This window comes from Bos indicus x Bos taurus, chromosome 29 (genome assembly GCF_003369695.1).
Source record: "Bos indicus x Bos taurus breed Angus x Brahman F1 hybrid chromosome 29, Bos_hybrid_MaternalHap_v2.0, whole genome shotgun sequence".
Classification (NCBI taxonomy): Eukaryota; Metazoa; Chordata; class Mammalia; order Artiodactyla; family Bovidae; genus Bos; species Bos indicus x Bos taurus.
Window position 1 is genome coordinate 32046997 of NC_040104.1, and position 15695 is coordinate 32062691.

A 15695-nucleotide genomic window follows, 5' to 3' on the forward strand; every position below is an offset into this window, starting at 1 on the left:
CCAGGGCCACAGCCTCAAGCTGTGAGAGAGAGGAGAGTGCTTTTCTGTGGTGTTGCCCTGAGTAGGACAGGTATGGTCAAAACATTTATAGCCTGCTGGGTGACCCTAATGCCAATTGTCTGGCTACAAAAAGCAGATTTTTGTGAGGCTTTTTTTTTTTTTTCCCTATGCATCTGTAGGTGTTTCTGTACAGGTCTCTTCAGAGGTCATGTCAGGATATATGAGGAAAATAACAAAATAACCAACAGGGAAACTTGCTTTAATACTAGCAAGTTCCTTCAGTCTTACAAACCCAGGCAGTCCACCTTCATTTCTTCACCTTTCAGAGTCTTTTGTCAGAAGTTTGGTGAATTTTTTCCAGTTTTTAATTTTTTTTTTCATGTGTTTGTAAATCTTGGAAAGAATAGGGTAGAATGTGTAGAAGTTCTAATAGAGCTACTTGTGCATTTCCACAGTCCTGTTTTCCTCTTTTATTAGTTAACAACTTTTTACTACTTAGTAATTCTTGATATTACATTTTCCTGTTCTAGGTACTGCTGCGGTATTTCTGTTCTGGCTAGACTGAGTGATATGCAATTTTTATTAATGATGAAGTGTAAACTATGACCATCAATATGGATGATGGAGGTATGTAGAAGTAGACTGGAAATGAAGACATCAACATACAGAGAAACTAAAGTGTTGGGAGGATCATCGACACTGAAGTTGAAGTCACAAGACAAGAGAGAAAGTCCATGTGCCAGGAGCTCACTGTCTCAGCACCATGACCACTTTAGGTCATGACCATGAGGCACTTGCACAATGAAAGGGAAGCTCTGAAAGAACATCCAGTTTCAATCTGATTCAGATAGCTTACATGGAACAGCTGGGTAACATCACTGTTAGGTAATGTCAAGAGCCCTAGTCTGGGGTCAGGAAATCTAGTTCTAATTCTGGCTTTATCATGTACATTCTAGCCTTACGTCCTCAGCAATACATTTATCTTCTTTGAATTCAGGCTCAAACCACAGTTCTTCACTGTGAAATAGGATGTTCATTTCTTTTCTGTTTGCCTCACAGAAGGCTGGGAAGGGAGTAGTACATGCCACATTCTCTAATATAACCAACCGATGGTTCGTCTCTACTTTCGGCTGCCCAAGGACATACATTCTACAGAAAAGCATGGGTTTTTTGTCCTCATTCCTGCTAGGATCCAAGTCTTCCTTTGTTGTCCCTTGGACATTGCTAGAGCCTACTGCCCAAACCCATGATGATTCTCCCTCACAGATTCTCAGATAAGTCCTTCTAAACAATAAGCTAATCTGTTCTCTAAAACCTACCATGGCTGTCCAGTACACATTTAGGGATCTCTGTGATCCAGTCTCAGCAAGCCTTGCAGCCATACTTTCCCCCTCACATAGGCCCCTCACGTCCCCAAAGTGGACTACTCTTGGCATCCATACAGACCAGCTCACAGATCTACAAACTTGCTATTCCTCCTTTGGACACCTTTGACTAAGCTGTTGCCTCTGCCCAGAATATTCTTGTTCTCCACCTCTGCTTGGGAAAATACTATTTTGCCTTCAAGGCTCAACCCAAACACTGTTCTGAGCACACAGATCATTTTTCACAAAAGAGGTGGCCTCTTCCTCCTTCACTGAGGTTCCACTGCATTTGCCTTACTCTTCTCTGGAAGGCGCTCACAACAAATGGTCCTATACTGTGTTTATTTGTAAACATGCCATGTCTCTTCACTGGCTGCAAACAGCTCTTAGGCACGACTGTCTCACTCATCTGCCTCTCACTAGAACTCAGAAGAAGGATATAGTAGGAATACAGGCGATGCCTAGAAAATGTTAGTTAAATAGATTGCTAAGGTAGGGCACAGAAGTAAGCTGCAAGCATGTTTGCAGGGAGGATAAATTTGAGCTATGTGTGGAGACTATATAGAGTGTGTGATTTATAAGCCTGTGATTGAGAATGTAGAGATGCAGAGACGTGGTTTGTAAAGGAGAAGTGATTCATGTATTGTGTTATGTGCAGATGTGCCAGGAGAATAAGGAAGAAACTCCCAGGGCTTGCCCTCTCTACAGCTTGGGCCAGGCTGGAGTCATCCACTGGTCTTTTCTCCTCCCACTCTGGTCCCTTCTTTCCTACCTTATTTGTACATCACTCTCCAGTCCATGGGCCCTATATTCAACAGCGTTCTCAAAGGACATTATGGTATTCTCAGGCCCCAGCTGTGGAAGAAAAGGACATCAGGCCTTTAATCTCACAGTCTTTTCTACTGACATCCCTTTTAGGGTAGGGAGGGAGCCCAGTAAGAAAAGACTTTAGGAAGAGAGTTTGGCTCCCTTGGCTCTTTATTCAAATCTGATTTGGAGACTCTGCTCATCTGAGGCAATGTCAATGAGTCACAATAAAGAGAAATGGACAGAGAATTAGGTGACCTGGGTTCAAGTCCAATCTCTACATTTAACTCTTTTTTCTTGTCATCTCAAGTCAACTCCTTTACTTTTCCAGGGAGTTCCAAGGATCTGATGTGCCCTCCACACCCATGCACACCTATACTCACCAACATCCATCATGCTCAGACCTACCATGGGTGCACCTCTATGTCTGAAGAAGTTTGGCTTGGGCCCTAATTTATCCTTCTCTTGAACGCAGGCATAATAAATCCCAAATGGCACCACATAGAGACACAAAAGTATAAGAACAAAGGGCAACCCAATAGCCACTTGTAAAGCTGAAAAAGTTGGAAGGAGAAAGTGACAAAAAAGAAAGGAAGAATGGAGAACCATCCCAAGCAAGTAACTATCCTTAAAAGAACAGTAAGTAAATACTCAGTACATGGGTTCACTGAATCTGTAGACTCACTGATTTACTGTCAATTTCTGTCACATCCCCGTATTCTTTCAGTGATTTGAAAATGAAAAAAAGTGTTATCCAAATAAAAGTTTATTATTAAGTGAAAATTATTACAAATGCAAATTTACAAGGGAATGAATTGTACAGGAGGTGAGAAGGAGAGGGAATGTTAAGGAATAACTTCTAAGAAGGAGGAGGAGTTTGGTTGGTTCTGAGAAAGCCCTCAAGCCCTTAAAGGTCAGCCTAAAATACCCCGTATTGAAGACAGGGAGTGGTAGTGGAAGAGATACTAGTTGAAAGAAATCCACATTCAAAGCCAGAATTTACTATTTTCTAATTTTGTAACTCAGACACATTGTTTAACCTCTTTGGGCCTTCATTTTCTTCATTCTGAATAATGGCGCTATTTTGCTACTAACATCGATCTCATATAATTGAAATGACAGTGTTGACTTGTCACAGATCCTCAGTATATAACAGATACTTCTCTCTTCCCACCCCTCTTTGAGACACACACACATACAACCTGACCATAATACCTGTTATCACTGGCCATTCCCCAACACTTACTATTTTAGAGGATTTTTACTCTAAGGATTTTACCCATTTGAACATTTAAAAATTACCACCTATGTCACTTTCAAATTTAGATCTGCCAGCTCTAACTTCTCAATTTTGTGTGCATGTTACACCTCTTGTTTCTTTTTCTTTCAATACTTGTAATCTGGAATCTTCTCATTCTAGCTAAAATTCAGGAAATGAAAAAGAAAGAATTCATTATTGTCCCCTTTAAGTTCTTGCTCCCAAAAAAAATTTCCTAAAATTCACTGGCCACGTACACATACCCACATGTATGAATACCTAATGGCAGCACTATCAGTTAAGTTTTTATCTTTCCTGCACTCTTGCACAACCCAGGCAACAAGCACTCCCTATCTAACCATCAGTAAAAAAGAGAGACAGAAAGCCCTCCTAGTTTCTCAGTAAAGGCGCTGAGAGATAACTCCATTCTCAAAATAGTTTTACATACAGCTCTGATTCTTTGTTTCCATAATATTAGGGCAAAGAATGGAGAGGAAACAGGGGCAGAGGGAGACATTTCTGCTTCTGTGGAAGTCCTCAGATGTGACAGGAACTCACCAGGGACTGCTTTGAAGGACTAAGATGTATCCAGGGGATATCTCCACCTGGTTCTTAAGTTGAAAATAGTAGTATTGGAATACAACCTAAAAGAACTATGACTTGTACCATCATTGTTCAAAAAAATTAAAAATTTCCTCTACCCTCCCTAAAACTACTCCAATTTATTCCTAGGCAGTCAACCTGTAATAACAGGGAGGAAATTCTCATTTTTCTAGAAGGAGAATCCTTCTTTAGAAGAAGGTATGCTTTATCAGAGAAATGCTATGACAGTCCATGTAGGGTTGTGAGTTTGACCAGAAGGAGCATGCCTAAGTAACAAGCTAAATGAATTTCAAAAAGCTACAGTGCTGGCTGTCTACCAAGCTTGTTTGGTTAAGTGAAGTACACTCGCTAAAGCCAGAGCTGGAAGAATCAGGAAAGGTTCCACCCACAGGACATACCTTCTCCTTCCAAATGGATCAAGTAGATGGCCACAGGCCACGAAAGCAAAACCATCACAGATATGCTGCTCAGGTGTATGTAGGGAGCAAAGATCTGGGAGAAAATTCAAAAGTCAGCCTAAACACATCTGGACAGACAGGGCTACAACTAAGGATGGTGCTTACCTGCAATGACAGCCCAATGGTGAGCCACCTGTCTTTCCAGTAAGTTAATAAAATCCATAACAAAAGTGAGCAAAACAGAATTGTTATCAGAATCAGGATCTGGGGAAATAAAAAGAATACCTTGACTTCTAAGCACTAAACTTGGATCAGAACTGTCCTTGGGAAACATATGTACTCACAATTTCAGGGACCTCATTACCTCATCTTTTTAATCTAATCATTCTTTAACAGTGAAGTGAAGTCGCTCAGTCATGTCCAGCTCTTTGCCACCCCATGGACTGTAGCCTCTGAGGCTCCTCCATCCATGGGATTTTCCAGCCAAGAGTACTGGAGTGGGTTGCCAGTACATGGATTTAATAATTTACCTTCCTTGCTGCTTTATGCAGCATGGCTGAAAAAAAAAAAAGCCTACACAGCTATGTGGTCTGATTCCTTTACTGATTTATTATCTCCATGTCTGCTTGGCCCTCAACATTGCTTGGTAGGTCTCATTCAGTTTCAAAAATAAGCATTACAAATATTCAGGTTTTTTTTAATATGACTCAATACAATCTCAGGTAAACAGTATTTTGTTCAATATATGTTTTCCCCAAATAGACTATAAGCTTCATGAGATCAGGGATGATATTTGTTTATGATTATATATTTGGTGTCTTTAGAATGTCTGACACAGTAAATTTTATATAAATATTTGGTGAACAGATGAAAAAACCTGCTGGCCAGAAAACTATATTTAGCCATAGGTAAACACTGAGACCAAGAAGATATAATTTTAACTTCTTCCCTTCAAATAGAGAATTTTCTATATCTGTGTTGCTCCTAGACAGTGCTTGGTTTCCTCCCTTCCATAATTCTGTATTTTAATAACTCACAAAATAACTCTGGGTCTTGCTGCCTTCAATGGTTAATTTTTCAAACATTTAAGGAAGAAATATTTCAACTTTAACAAACTCTCCCAGAGAATAAAGAGGGAATTTTCTCTAACTTGTTTTTTGAAGCCAACAGGGACATTATAGGAAGCAAAAACTACAGTCCAAACTCTTTTATATATAGATCCACATAGAGGTGAAAATCTTAAATAACTTATCAGCAAAAAATGCATCACAATACAAACTTTAATAGACAAATCAGACTCACATGAATCTCATGTGATTCTGTGATCTTACTCAACACGAAGCTTTACTAACGATTTAAGGCATTAAGCAACTTAGCACGCATGCACACACACACGCAAGGTACAGATAAAACAGTTTTCCTTGGAGAAATCTGTGAAATGCAGGTACTCATATAAAGGTCTTTCCTCTCTTATATTAGGATACATTCTGGTCTGGGACTTAAAATGTGAGGTGCGTTCTAAGCAAAGTATGTGGAAACATTTCTCCACAGAAGGAATCTTTGAGTTATGGTGGATCCTTTTCTCATATATTCCATTAACTATACAACTCCAGCCAGCCATGCCTCCCACTTACAAATTTATAAATTCCAGGTTTATTTATTGCAAGCAACCTAGATACAACAGGTTAGAATCCTGTTGTATAGACATTTTCATAGATAAGGACTATCTATGTATTTTGGCTAATAAATATCTTTAGTACATTTATTAGGAGGTTGGGTTATTAGCTATTTATAAAGAGTTTTGATTGAGATCATTCATTGCTCTCTGAACATGCCTAGGCAGAAGGGAATACACTATTAGGCCTGGTACTAATCCTTTCCTCCAAGATTTCTTCTTTTTTTTTGGTTTAGTTATGTGATTGCTTATTTATTTATTTATTTTAATTGGAGGTAATTACTTTACAATAGTGTTGTGGTTTTTGCCATACATTGACATGAATCAGCCATGGGTATACATGTGCCTCACTATCCTGAAACCCCCTCCCACCCGCCTCCTCACTCCATCCAATACTGGAAATAGAACTGCCATACAACCCAGCAATCCCACCACTATGCATACACACCAAGGAAACCAGAACTAAAAGAGACACGTGTACCTCAATGTTCATTGCAGCACTGTTTACAATAGCTAGGACATGGAAGCAATCTAGATGTCCATAGGCAGATAAATAGATAAGGAAGTTGTACACATACACAATGGAATGTTACTCAGCTATAAAAAAGAACGCATTTGAGTCAGTTCTAATGAGGTGAATGAAACTGGAGCCTATTACACAGAGTAAAAGTAAGCCAGAATGAGAAACACCAATGCAATGTATTAAAGCATATATATAGAATTTAGAAAGACAGTAACGATGACCCTATATCAAGACAGCAAAAGAGACACAGATGTAAAGAACAGACTTTTGGACTATGTAGGAGAAGCAACGGTGAGACAATATGGGACAACGCAGGTTTACTCTTTTCACACCGAAATTCCAAGCCCTAAAGAAACTCCCCTGCCAGGAAGATTTAAAGTTAACAGGTATAAAGGCCTAACCAAATTAGTTATCTAACAAGGGTATTTCAACTCTTCTCATATCCAGTTTCACCACTTTTCATTGGCTATGGATTCATAACAGCAATTAGATCGCACAATACCTCAAGAGATAAAAGCATTTCAACAAAACCCTGTAGAAAATGTGTAAGAATGAATTCAAAGGATGCTAGCCAAGGAGGAGGAAAATGTAATATTAAGGATGCTAGACAAGGAGAAAATAAAGTCATATTAAATCAGTCTGGATTTATTGATATGTGTGCATTTATCAAAGACTCTGAATTCAATATACCAGCATCTAGGTATTATGCCTCCAATATTCTTGCCTAAAGAATCCCATGGACAGAGGAGCCTGGTGGGCTGCTGTCCATAGGGTTGTACAGACTCGGACATGACTCAAGCAACTTAGAATGCATGCATGCATGCATTGGAGAAGGAAATGGCAACCCACTCCAGTATTCTTGCCTGGAGAATCCCAGGGACAGAGGAGCCTGGTGGGCTGCCGGCTATGGGGTCGCACAGAGTTGGACACGACTGAAGTGACTTAGCAGCAGCAGCAGCAGCAGAACCAACTTAGCAGCAGCAGCAGCAGCAGCAGGTAATATGCATCTCAAAGAGGTTCTAATTGCTTGGTTATCTGAAACTTTGGCTCAATAGTAGCCCATGCTTTATAAAATTAGGATGCCAGCAATTTCTTTGTGTAATGTGGAAGAAAAAATCCAATGATTTATTTAGAAAAGGTTACTGGAATGATATTAATATCACCTGTGATAAGCTAACCTGCTTCATATTGGGCTCTATGGGAGGTTTCAGAAGACACTGAGAAACACATTGGTGAGGAAAGTGTCAGCATCCTTGAAAAGCACTGGAGTGGCCATGCTTTATGCCTGGATAAAGGTGAGAGGTGCTGCCACAGAAACGGGCTTCCTGAGTTCAAAGGCAATGATGAGATTCTGCTGTGGCAGAGGCCAAGTAGCAGTGCTGACTGCCAGAGGCAAGGTATGCATGGTTTCTGTAATAGACACAAGCCTGGAATGGTAATCAGAATGGTTTAACCCACAGGGACCCTTGGTAGTGACAAACTGCTCATGGTGTCCCAACTCCAAAACCTGCAGGAATCTCAGTAAGGCCTATAGGTTCAGTCTGCAATTTCTTGTTTCCCTGTATGAGCCTATGACTTTAATTTCCATTCATCCTAATTCTTAAGTTTATATATTCAGTTCATACTTCCCTTTTGAGTAAAAGGAAATTTAAGGCAACCACTCAGAGTTTGACATGTTCCTTGATTTGAGAAAACACAAAGAATGTTATCAAAACCATGCCTGAAAAAGTCTATAAATAGCAAGAGGATGTGCTGGAGATGCTCAAGCCCATGGCAGAACTAGACAAGGGAGGAAATGTTGGAAATGACCTGCATGTCTTCAGATGTTGGGTCAGTGATGCCTCCTTCTTTATACCAGATATGGATCCTTTGTTACTGCTAGTATAATTTTATTTTTTAATTTATTTATTTTTAAAAAGTTTTATCAGAATATAGTTGCTTCACAATGTTGTGTTAGTTTCTATCATACACCAAATTGAATCAGCTGTATGTAGACATATATCCCCTCCTTTTTGGATTTCTTTCCCATTTAGGTTGCAACAGAGCACTAATTAGAGTGCCCTGGGCTAAATGGTAGGTTCTAATTAGTTATCTAACTTATACACAGTTATTAATAGTGTATATATGTCAATCCCAAGCTCCCAACTCATTTCACCCACTTCCTTTCTAGTGTAATTTTAAATGGTTCCAAACTAAGGGATAGTCAAAGGACCTCAACAAAGAAATTTCAGGGAGTACAGGAAGACAAGTATTGAGTGTACCAAGAGAGTTGCAGTCAAGGTTCTCAGTGGTAAGGTGTTTGAAAATACGCAAGGAAAAATCCACAGGATTAAGAGCCAAAAACTGCATCTACTTGGTCCTGATGAAAGTAACTCCTCCTTGTGGGACTGTGTTCTTTCACCCTATCGCTCCTTCCCCTGATCCATACACTGGAATCAAGGTAAAAGACAATCATACTCTTTCCATCACTGCAGGTTTCCAGGCCTGGGTCATGTGAAACAGGGGAAGGGAAAAGTCTCATAAAGTTTGAGTTCAGTCTACTACGATGAATTGAAATTCTTAGTGACTGAAATGAGAAAGTTCTTGGGACTCTAAAGGACTGGGAAAATAATGGAGCTTGCCCAAGATTTTATGGGGATAGAGACAACAGAGTCACAGAGTGAGTTTTAACATGGAGTAGTGGGAAAAAATTAAGTTTGGGTTCAGTTTGATTGGTAAGCCAGTTTCATCTGTTGGAAACTGATTTTAGTTGAAACAGTGTAACCAGATTGCTTCTTTCTAAGGGAGGCAAAGAAAGGGGAAGCTCTGCATTTAACTCTTGGCGCCAAAGAGGCACATTCAGTCCTGATCTCAGGTCTCCTATGAAGATTCAAATGTCTTACCTTATGATACCAGTGCAGGAATAGTTGATTTTTTTCCCAACACAACAAAAATCCAAGTACCTGAAAAAACAAGAAAGAAGAGATTGTTTTGAAATCACCAAGATACTACCCGAAACACTGTTCTGAACTCAAAATTCCTTACACAGTCTGGATTATCTTCACTTCTTGATGCTATGCTAAGTCACTTCAGTCGTGTCCAACTCTGTGCGACCCCATAGACGGTAGCCTACCAGGCTCCCCCATCCCTGGGATTATCCAGGCAAGAATACTGGAGTGGGTTGCCATTTCCTTCTCCAGTGCATGAAAGTGAAAAGTGAAAGTGATGTTGCTCAGTTTTGTCTGACTCTTGGTGACCCCACGGACTGCAGCCTACCAGGCTCCTCCGTCCATGGGATTTTCCAGGCAAGAGTACTGGAGTGGGGTGCCATTGATACATCTGTTCTTTTCAGCATCTAAGAGATTGCCACCCTGTCCCTCTGCCTAAATAGCTCTCCCTCGCCATGCTACTGACCCTTCAAACACAGTTCACATGTCACCTCCTAGTCGTAACTTTCACCAGCAACCCAGAGAGAATTTATTATTATCTTCTCTGGGATTCTGTGACAATCAGTACACTGATATTCCTGAGTTCCTACAATTTTCTTTTCCCTGTGATGGAGCTTATTAGTGGTATTACACAGAGACACGAGTGAGGGAACAGAGGTCAGGAGCCAGCCCTTCCAAGGGTCATTTAAAATTTCTTTTTTGGGACTTCCTTGGTGGTCCAGTGGTTTAGAATCTGCCTTGTTATGCAGGGGTTTGATCCCTGGTAGGGGAACTAAGATCCCACACACAGAGGAAAAACTTAGCCACACACCACAGCTAGAGAGTTCATGCACCTCCATGAAAGATCCTGAATGATGAAACTAAGACCCAAAGGCAGCCAAATAAATACATAATTTTTAAAAGCTTTTTTGTTACAACTGTTAAGCATTGTTGTTAACATGGGTATAAGTCAGTAAATCTAAGTCGTCACCAAGTCAGTGTGGAGACGCAGATTGAAAACTGGAGTCTTCAGATGCTTAGGATATTGAGAATTTGACTGTATAAGGCATTCACCTTTTTTTTCAAAATAATTTTATGGATATGATTTTATTTGTACTTTGGTGGTGGTGATTTAGTCGCTAAGTCATGCCTGATTCTTGAGACCTCATGGACTGTAGCTCAACAGGCTTCTCTGTCTATTCCATGCAGGAATACTGGAGTGGGTTTGCCATTTCTTTCTCTAGCAGATATTTCAAACCCAGGGATCAAATGTGGGTCTCCTGCATTGCAGGCAGATTCTTTACCAATTGAGCCACCAGGCCATTTACTTGTACTTAATCAAGCTTTATAAAATGTCAATTTATTAACTGTCTCATTTGAAATAAATAATTCTCATGTGAAAGAAGAAACTGAGGCTCAGAAGAGTTATATGACTTGGTCAAGGTTACAAAATAACTTAAAGATAAAGCAGAAATAGAATTCAGGTCTCCTCTGTTGTTGCTACTGTATCCAAAAAGAGGTAGCCTAGAGTACAAGGTTGTTTTAAAAGAAAAAATGGCTTATTGGACACTGGAAGTCCGTCTTAGAAGTTACCTAAACCATTTTATTTTGATTATGTATGAGTGCAGTACAATTCAGTGGCCAGATTCTTGCCCCAAACACATCATTCATCTGCATTTTCCTCATTAAAAGTAAAAGGTTCTCACTATTTCTCTCTACAGACACCCTCCATGCAATGACTTTCAGAATGATAATACTAGAAATCTGATTTATACCATGTGTCTTAGCATACTTTTCAGGCTTTCTAAAATCTATCACAAGCCTATTGTTTTAGTCAGATACTTCATTTTTCTTCAATATCCTCTACATGCTAACAGTACAATTCTTCCCTCTTATCTAGTCAAACCCCATATATCCCTATCTCTGTCTTGCTGAATCTGTCGTGAAATTCCCATGATCTCAACTTTCTTCCCCACTCCCATAAACACATGTCTAAATCCAACATCCTTTCAAGATGTCCCTCCTGTGCCACCTCTTCCTCGAAGCATCACTTAATCCTCTTGACTGAAGGTCTTCCTTCTTAGAACCCAGAACTTTTTTAGGTCTCTCTAATGACAATTATGGAGAAGGCAATGGCACCCCACTCCAGTACTCTTGCCTGGAAACTCCCATGGACAGAGGATCCTGGAAGGCTGCAGTCCATGGGGTCACTAAGGGTCAGACATGACTGAGCAACTTCATTTTCACTTTTCACTTTCATGCATTGGAGAAGGAAATGGCAACCCACTCCAGTATTCTTGCCTGGAGAATCCCAGGGATTGGGGGAGCCTGGTGGGCTGCCATCTATGGGGTCACACAGAGTCGGACACAACTGAAGCAACTTAGCAGCAGCAGCAGCAATAATGACCATTATAATGCTCTGTCTGTGTTGGTTATTTTTGTCTATGACTTACTTCCCTAATCAATTCTAAACTCATTGAATTAAGGAGCATTATAACTTTCTCACACCTCTCTATTTGAGGCACCCTGTATGAAAACAAAAATTACACCTCTTTGTTCTCTGTAACCTCAGTACTTATCACTCATATAATGATTAATACATTTTGCTGAAATAAATATTTATGCAAATGGAAACTGATTTAGGGGTTGGGTTCTTTAGTATCAGACAGGCTATCATTGGGGACAAGGAATCATGGAATCAGAGCAAGATACTTGTGTCCTATTTTCAAGTGGGCACTGAAAAATTCCAGTGACCTAAAAGTTAGTCTTCCATAAGCTTTCCACTTCTGCAGGCTCCTCTGCTACCTGGTCTCAATTTTTTCATACTAGGTGACACTACTATGTCCAGTGTGAATTTCTCACACTACATGACACCACTATGTCAGGAAACAGGCGGTGTCTCTATTGCATAAAGATATTTGCTAAAATGTACTTGGAACCTGACCAGGGGACTAGCTGTTTTTCTGGAACTCTCTTGCTTTTTCCATGATCCAGCAGATGTTGACAATTTGATCTCTGGTTCCTCTGCCTTTTCTAAAACCAGCTTGAACATCAGGAAGTTCACAGTTCACATATTGCTGAAGCCTGGCTTGGAGAATTTTGAGCATTACTTTACTAGCATGTGAGATGAGTGCAATTGTGCAGTAGTTTGAGCATTCTTTGGCATTGCCTTTCTTTGGGATTGGAATGAAAACGGACCTTTTCCAGTCCTGTGGCCACTGCTGAGTTTTCCAAATTTGCTGGCATATTGAGGGCAGCACTTTCACAGCATCATCTTTCAGGATTTGAAATAGCTCAACTGGAATTCCATCACCTTCACTAGCTTTGTTCGTGGTGATGCTTTCTAAGGCCCACTGGACTTCACATTCCAGGATGTCTGGCTCTAGGTCAGTGATCACACCATTGTGATTATCTGGTTCATGAAGATCTTTTTTGTACAGTTCTTCTGTGTATTCTTGCCATCTCTTCTTAATATCTTCTGCTTCTGTTAGGTCCATACCATTTCTGTCCTTTATCGAGCCCATCTTTGCATGAAATGTTCCCTTGGTATCTCTAATTTTCTTGAAGAGATCTCTAGTCTCTCCCATTCTGTTGTTTTCCTCTATTTCTTTGCACTGATCACTGAGGAAGGCTGAGCGCCAAAGAATTGATGCTTTTGAGCTGTGGTGTTGGAGAAGACTCTTGAGAGTCCCTTGGACTGCAAAGAGATCCAACCAATCCATTCTGAAGAAGATCAGCCCTGGGATTTCTTTGGAGGGAATGATGCTGAAGCTGAAACTCCAGTACTTTGGCCACCTCATGCGAAGAGCTGACTCATTGGAAAAGACTCTGATGCTGAGAGGGATCGGGGGCAGGAGGAGAAGGGGATGACAGAGGATGAGATGGCTGGATGGCATCACTGACTCGATGGACGTGAGTCTGAGTGAACTCCAGGAGTTGGTGATGGACAGGGAGGTCTGGCGTGCTGCGATTCATGGGGTCGCAAAGAGTCGGACACAACTGAGCAACTGAACTGAACTGAACTGAGTAAACAGGTTTAGCACACTAGGTAATTTGTAAGCCACAGAAAGACTGATTCTCAGGAGACAAGCTATGAAATGAATAGATCAATGTGCAGAAGTACTACCATATGAAAGTATGAACATCTAAAATGACAATACTATGTGAGTCAGAAAATAAGCCATGAAACACAGGAAGAGAATAAGAATGTTCTGGCACCCTTATAAAGGGTCAAAGTGGAAAGACACACCCTCTACCAGCACAAGTCTATTCCTCACATCTCTCCTTCCTCCCTAATATTCAAGTAGCTGATTCAAATCTGAACTCTGCCAGAGCGATCTTATGGCTCCCAGCACCAACTGAGAACCATACTACTGACAGAGCACTTCATGAGACTACTCAGGAAGGGAGTGGGAAAAATGGGAAACATTACTCACCAGTAGCAATGTTGTGTAGGCAGCCAGGATCCCAAGGAAACTCAGCAAGACAATGGACCAAAAGAACCAGACTCCTGTACCTAGGAAAACAACCCTGCAAAAATGTGTTTCAATTTCTAAAACATAGAAGTTAGTAGTATCTCTGTCAAGGATAAGGTATAAGACTGGACTAGATGAGGCATAATAGAACAATTAAAAAAATAACATAACATAAAAAAATAAGAAGGGGGATAAGAAGAGGAGCAATTTGGGAACAGATGTGTGAAGATCTTTGGGGATATTTAGTTGAGAAGTTTTAACTTTGTTCGTAGACAATCAGGTACTTTAATGGGGTTCTATACGAGTTGTATAGTTTTTAAATTTATTTAGAATACATACTCAAAAATTACATACTCTTTAAAAAAATATAGAAATTCTGGAATGTCAAAAAAGGAAAAGTGATCCATAAGTTCACTGCTGTCATATAGTTAATACTTTCCATTTCACCAGATTTCTTATCCATATATGTTTTCTTATATAACAGCAAGTCACTATATTAATATCTATATTTGGTGTAAGAGTTTGGACCCCTTAAAAACAGTTCTGGTCTTTTTTGTCCCTAAAGTAGTCTATGAGATAAAACTGCTAATACATTGATTTGTTAAGTTAAACAATATTATAATTAGTCTAGGTATTATATGTCACAGAATTTAGACTCTTCATTTCAAGATAACAGAAATTATTTCCCCTCCATATGAGACCTAGAGAAATTATATTTTAATGATACAAAATATAGATTACTGAACATGTGACTACATTCAATATAAGAAAAATTTCTCTTTGGTCAGGGTTGAGAAAGGACACCAAGAGAAAGAAATAGACAAGCAGCTATCCTAGGCAAGACTGATCCCAGATCGAGACACTCAGAAGAGTACTCTGTAAAATGTGATCTCACAGCAGGAATCAGAAAATGTGTGAATAATGTTAACAAATTAATCTGTGTGCTTAGTTGCTCAGTTGTGTCCAACTCTTTGCACAACTGGACTGAAGCCTGCCTGAAGTCCCCGTGGACTGAAGTCTGCCAGGTTCCTTTGTCCATGGGGATTCTTAAGGCAAGAATACTAGAGTGGGTTGCCATGCCCTCCTCCAGGGGATCTCCCCAAACCAGGGATCAAACCCGGGTGTCCTGCATTGCAGGTGGATTCTTTACCATCTGAACCACCAGGGAGGCCCATGAATACTGGAGTGGGTAGCCTATCCCTTCTCCAGGGGATCTTCCCAACCCAGGAATTGAACCAGGGTCTCCTGCATTGCAGGCGGATTCTTCATCAGCTGAGATAACAGGAAAGGCCAATAAATTAACCTAATAAAGTCAACTAATATAATAATTTGCAGAAAAAATATAATAGAACAATTAGAAAAGAACCATAAAAAATATATTCAAGATCTCCACAGAATTAAATGACTCATATCCACGTAACAAGAATAGAACATTTAAATGCAAGCAGAGTAATGACCAAATAATGAAATAAAGGAAAAAAAAAAAACATGCAGGATAGACATAAAGTGTTAGTCATTCAGTCATGTCCGACTCTTTGTGACCCCATGGACTGCAGCTCCTCTGTCCATGGAATTCTCTAGGCAAGAATACTAGAGTGCGTTGCCATTTCCTTCTCCAGGGGATCTTCCCAATCTAGGGATTGAACCCACGTCTCCTGCATTGCAGGCAAATTCTTTACTGTCTGA

At 40.1% G+C, this 15695-nt stretch overlaps 1 protein-coding gene across 1 annotated transcript in view; it reads right to left on the reverse strand.

The window, feature by feature from the left end:
• Positions 1-15695, reverse strand: part of LOC113886062 (glycerophosphodiester phosphodiesterase domain-containing protein 4-like) — a 134978-nt gene that overhangs the window by 83962 nt on the left and 35321 nt on the right. Inside the window, 7 exon segments of the mRNA XM_027531997.1 lie at positions 2137-2219; positions 2580-2725; positions 3514-3591; positions 4431-4524; positions 4596-4694; positions 9511-9570; positions 13971-14064. Coding sequence (XP_027387798.1) covers positions 2137-2219; positions 2580-2725; positions 3514-3591; positions 4431-4524; positions 4596-4694; positions 9511-9570; positions 13971-14064 — 654 coding nt within the window.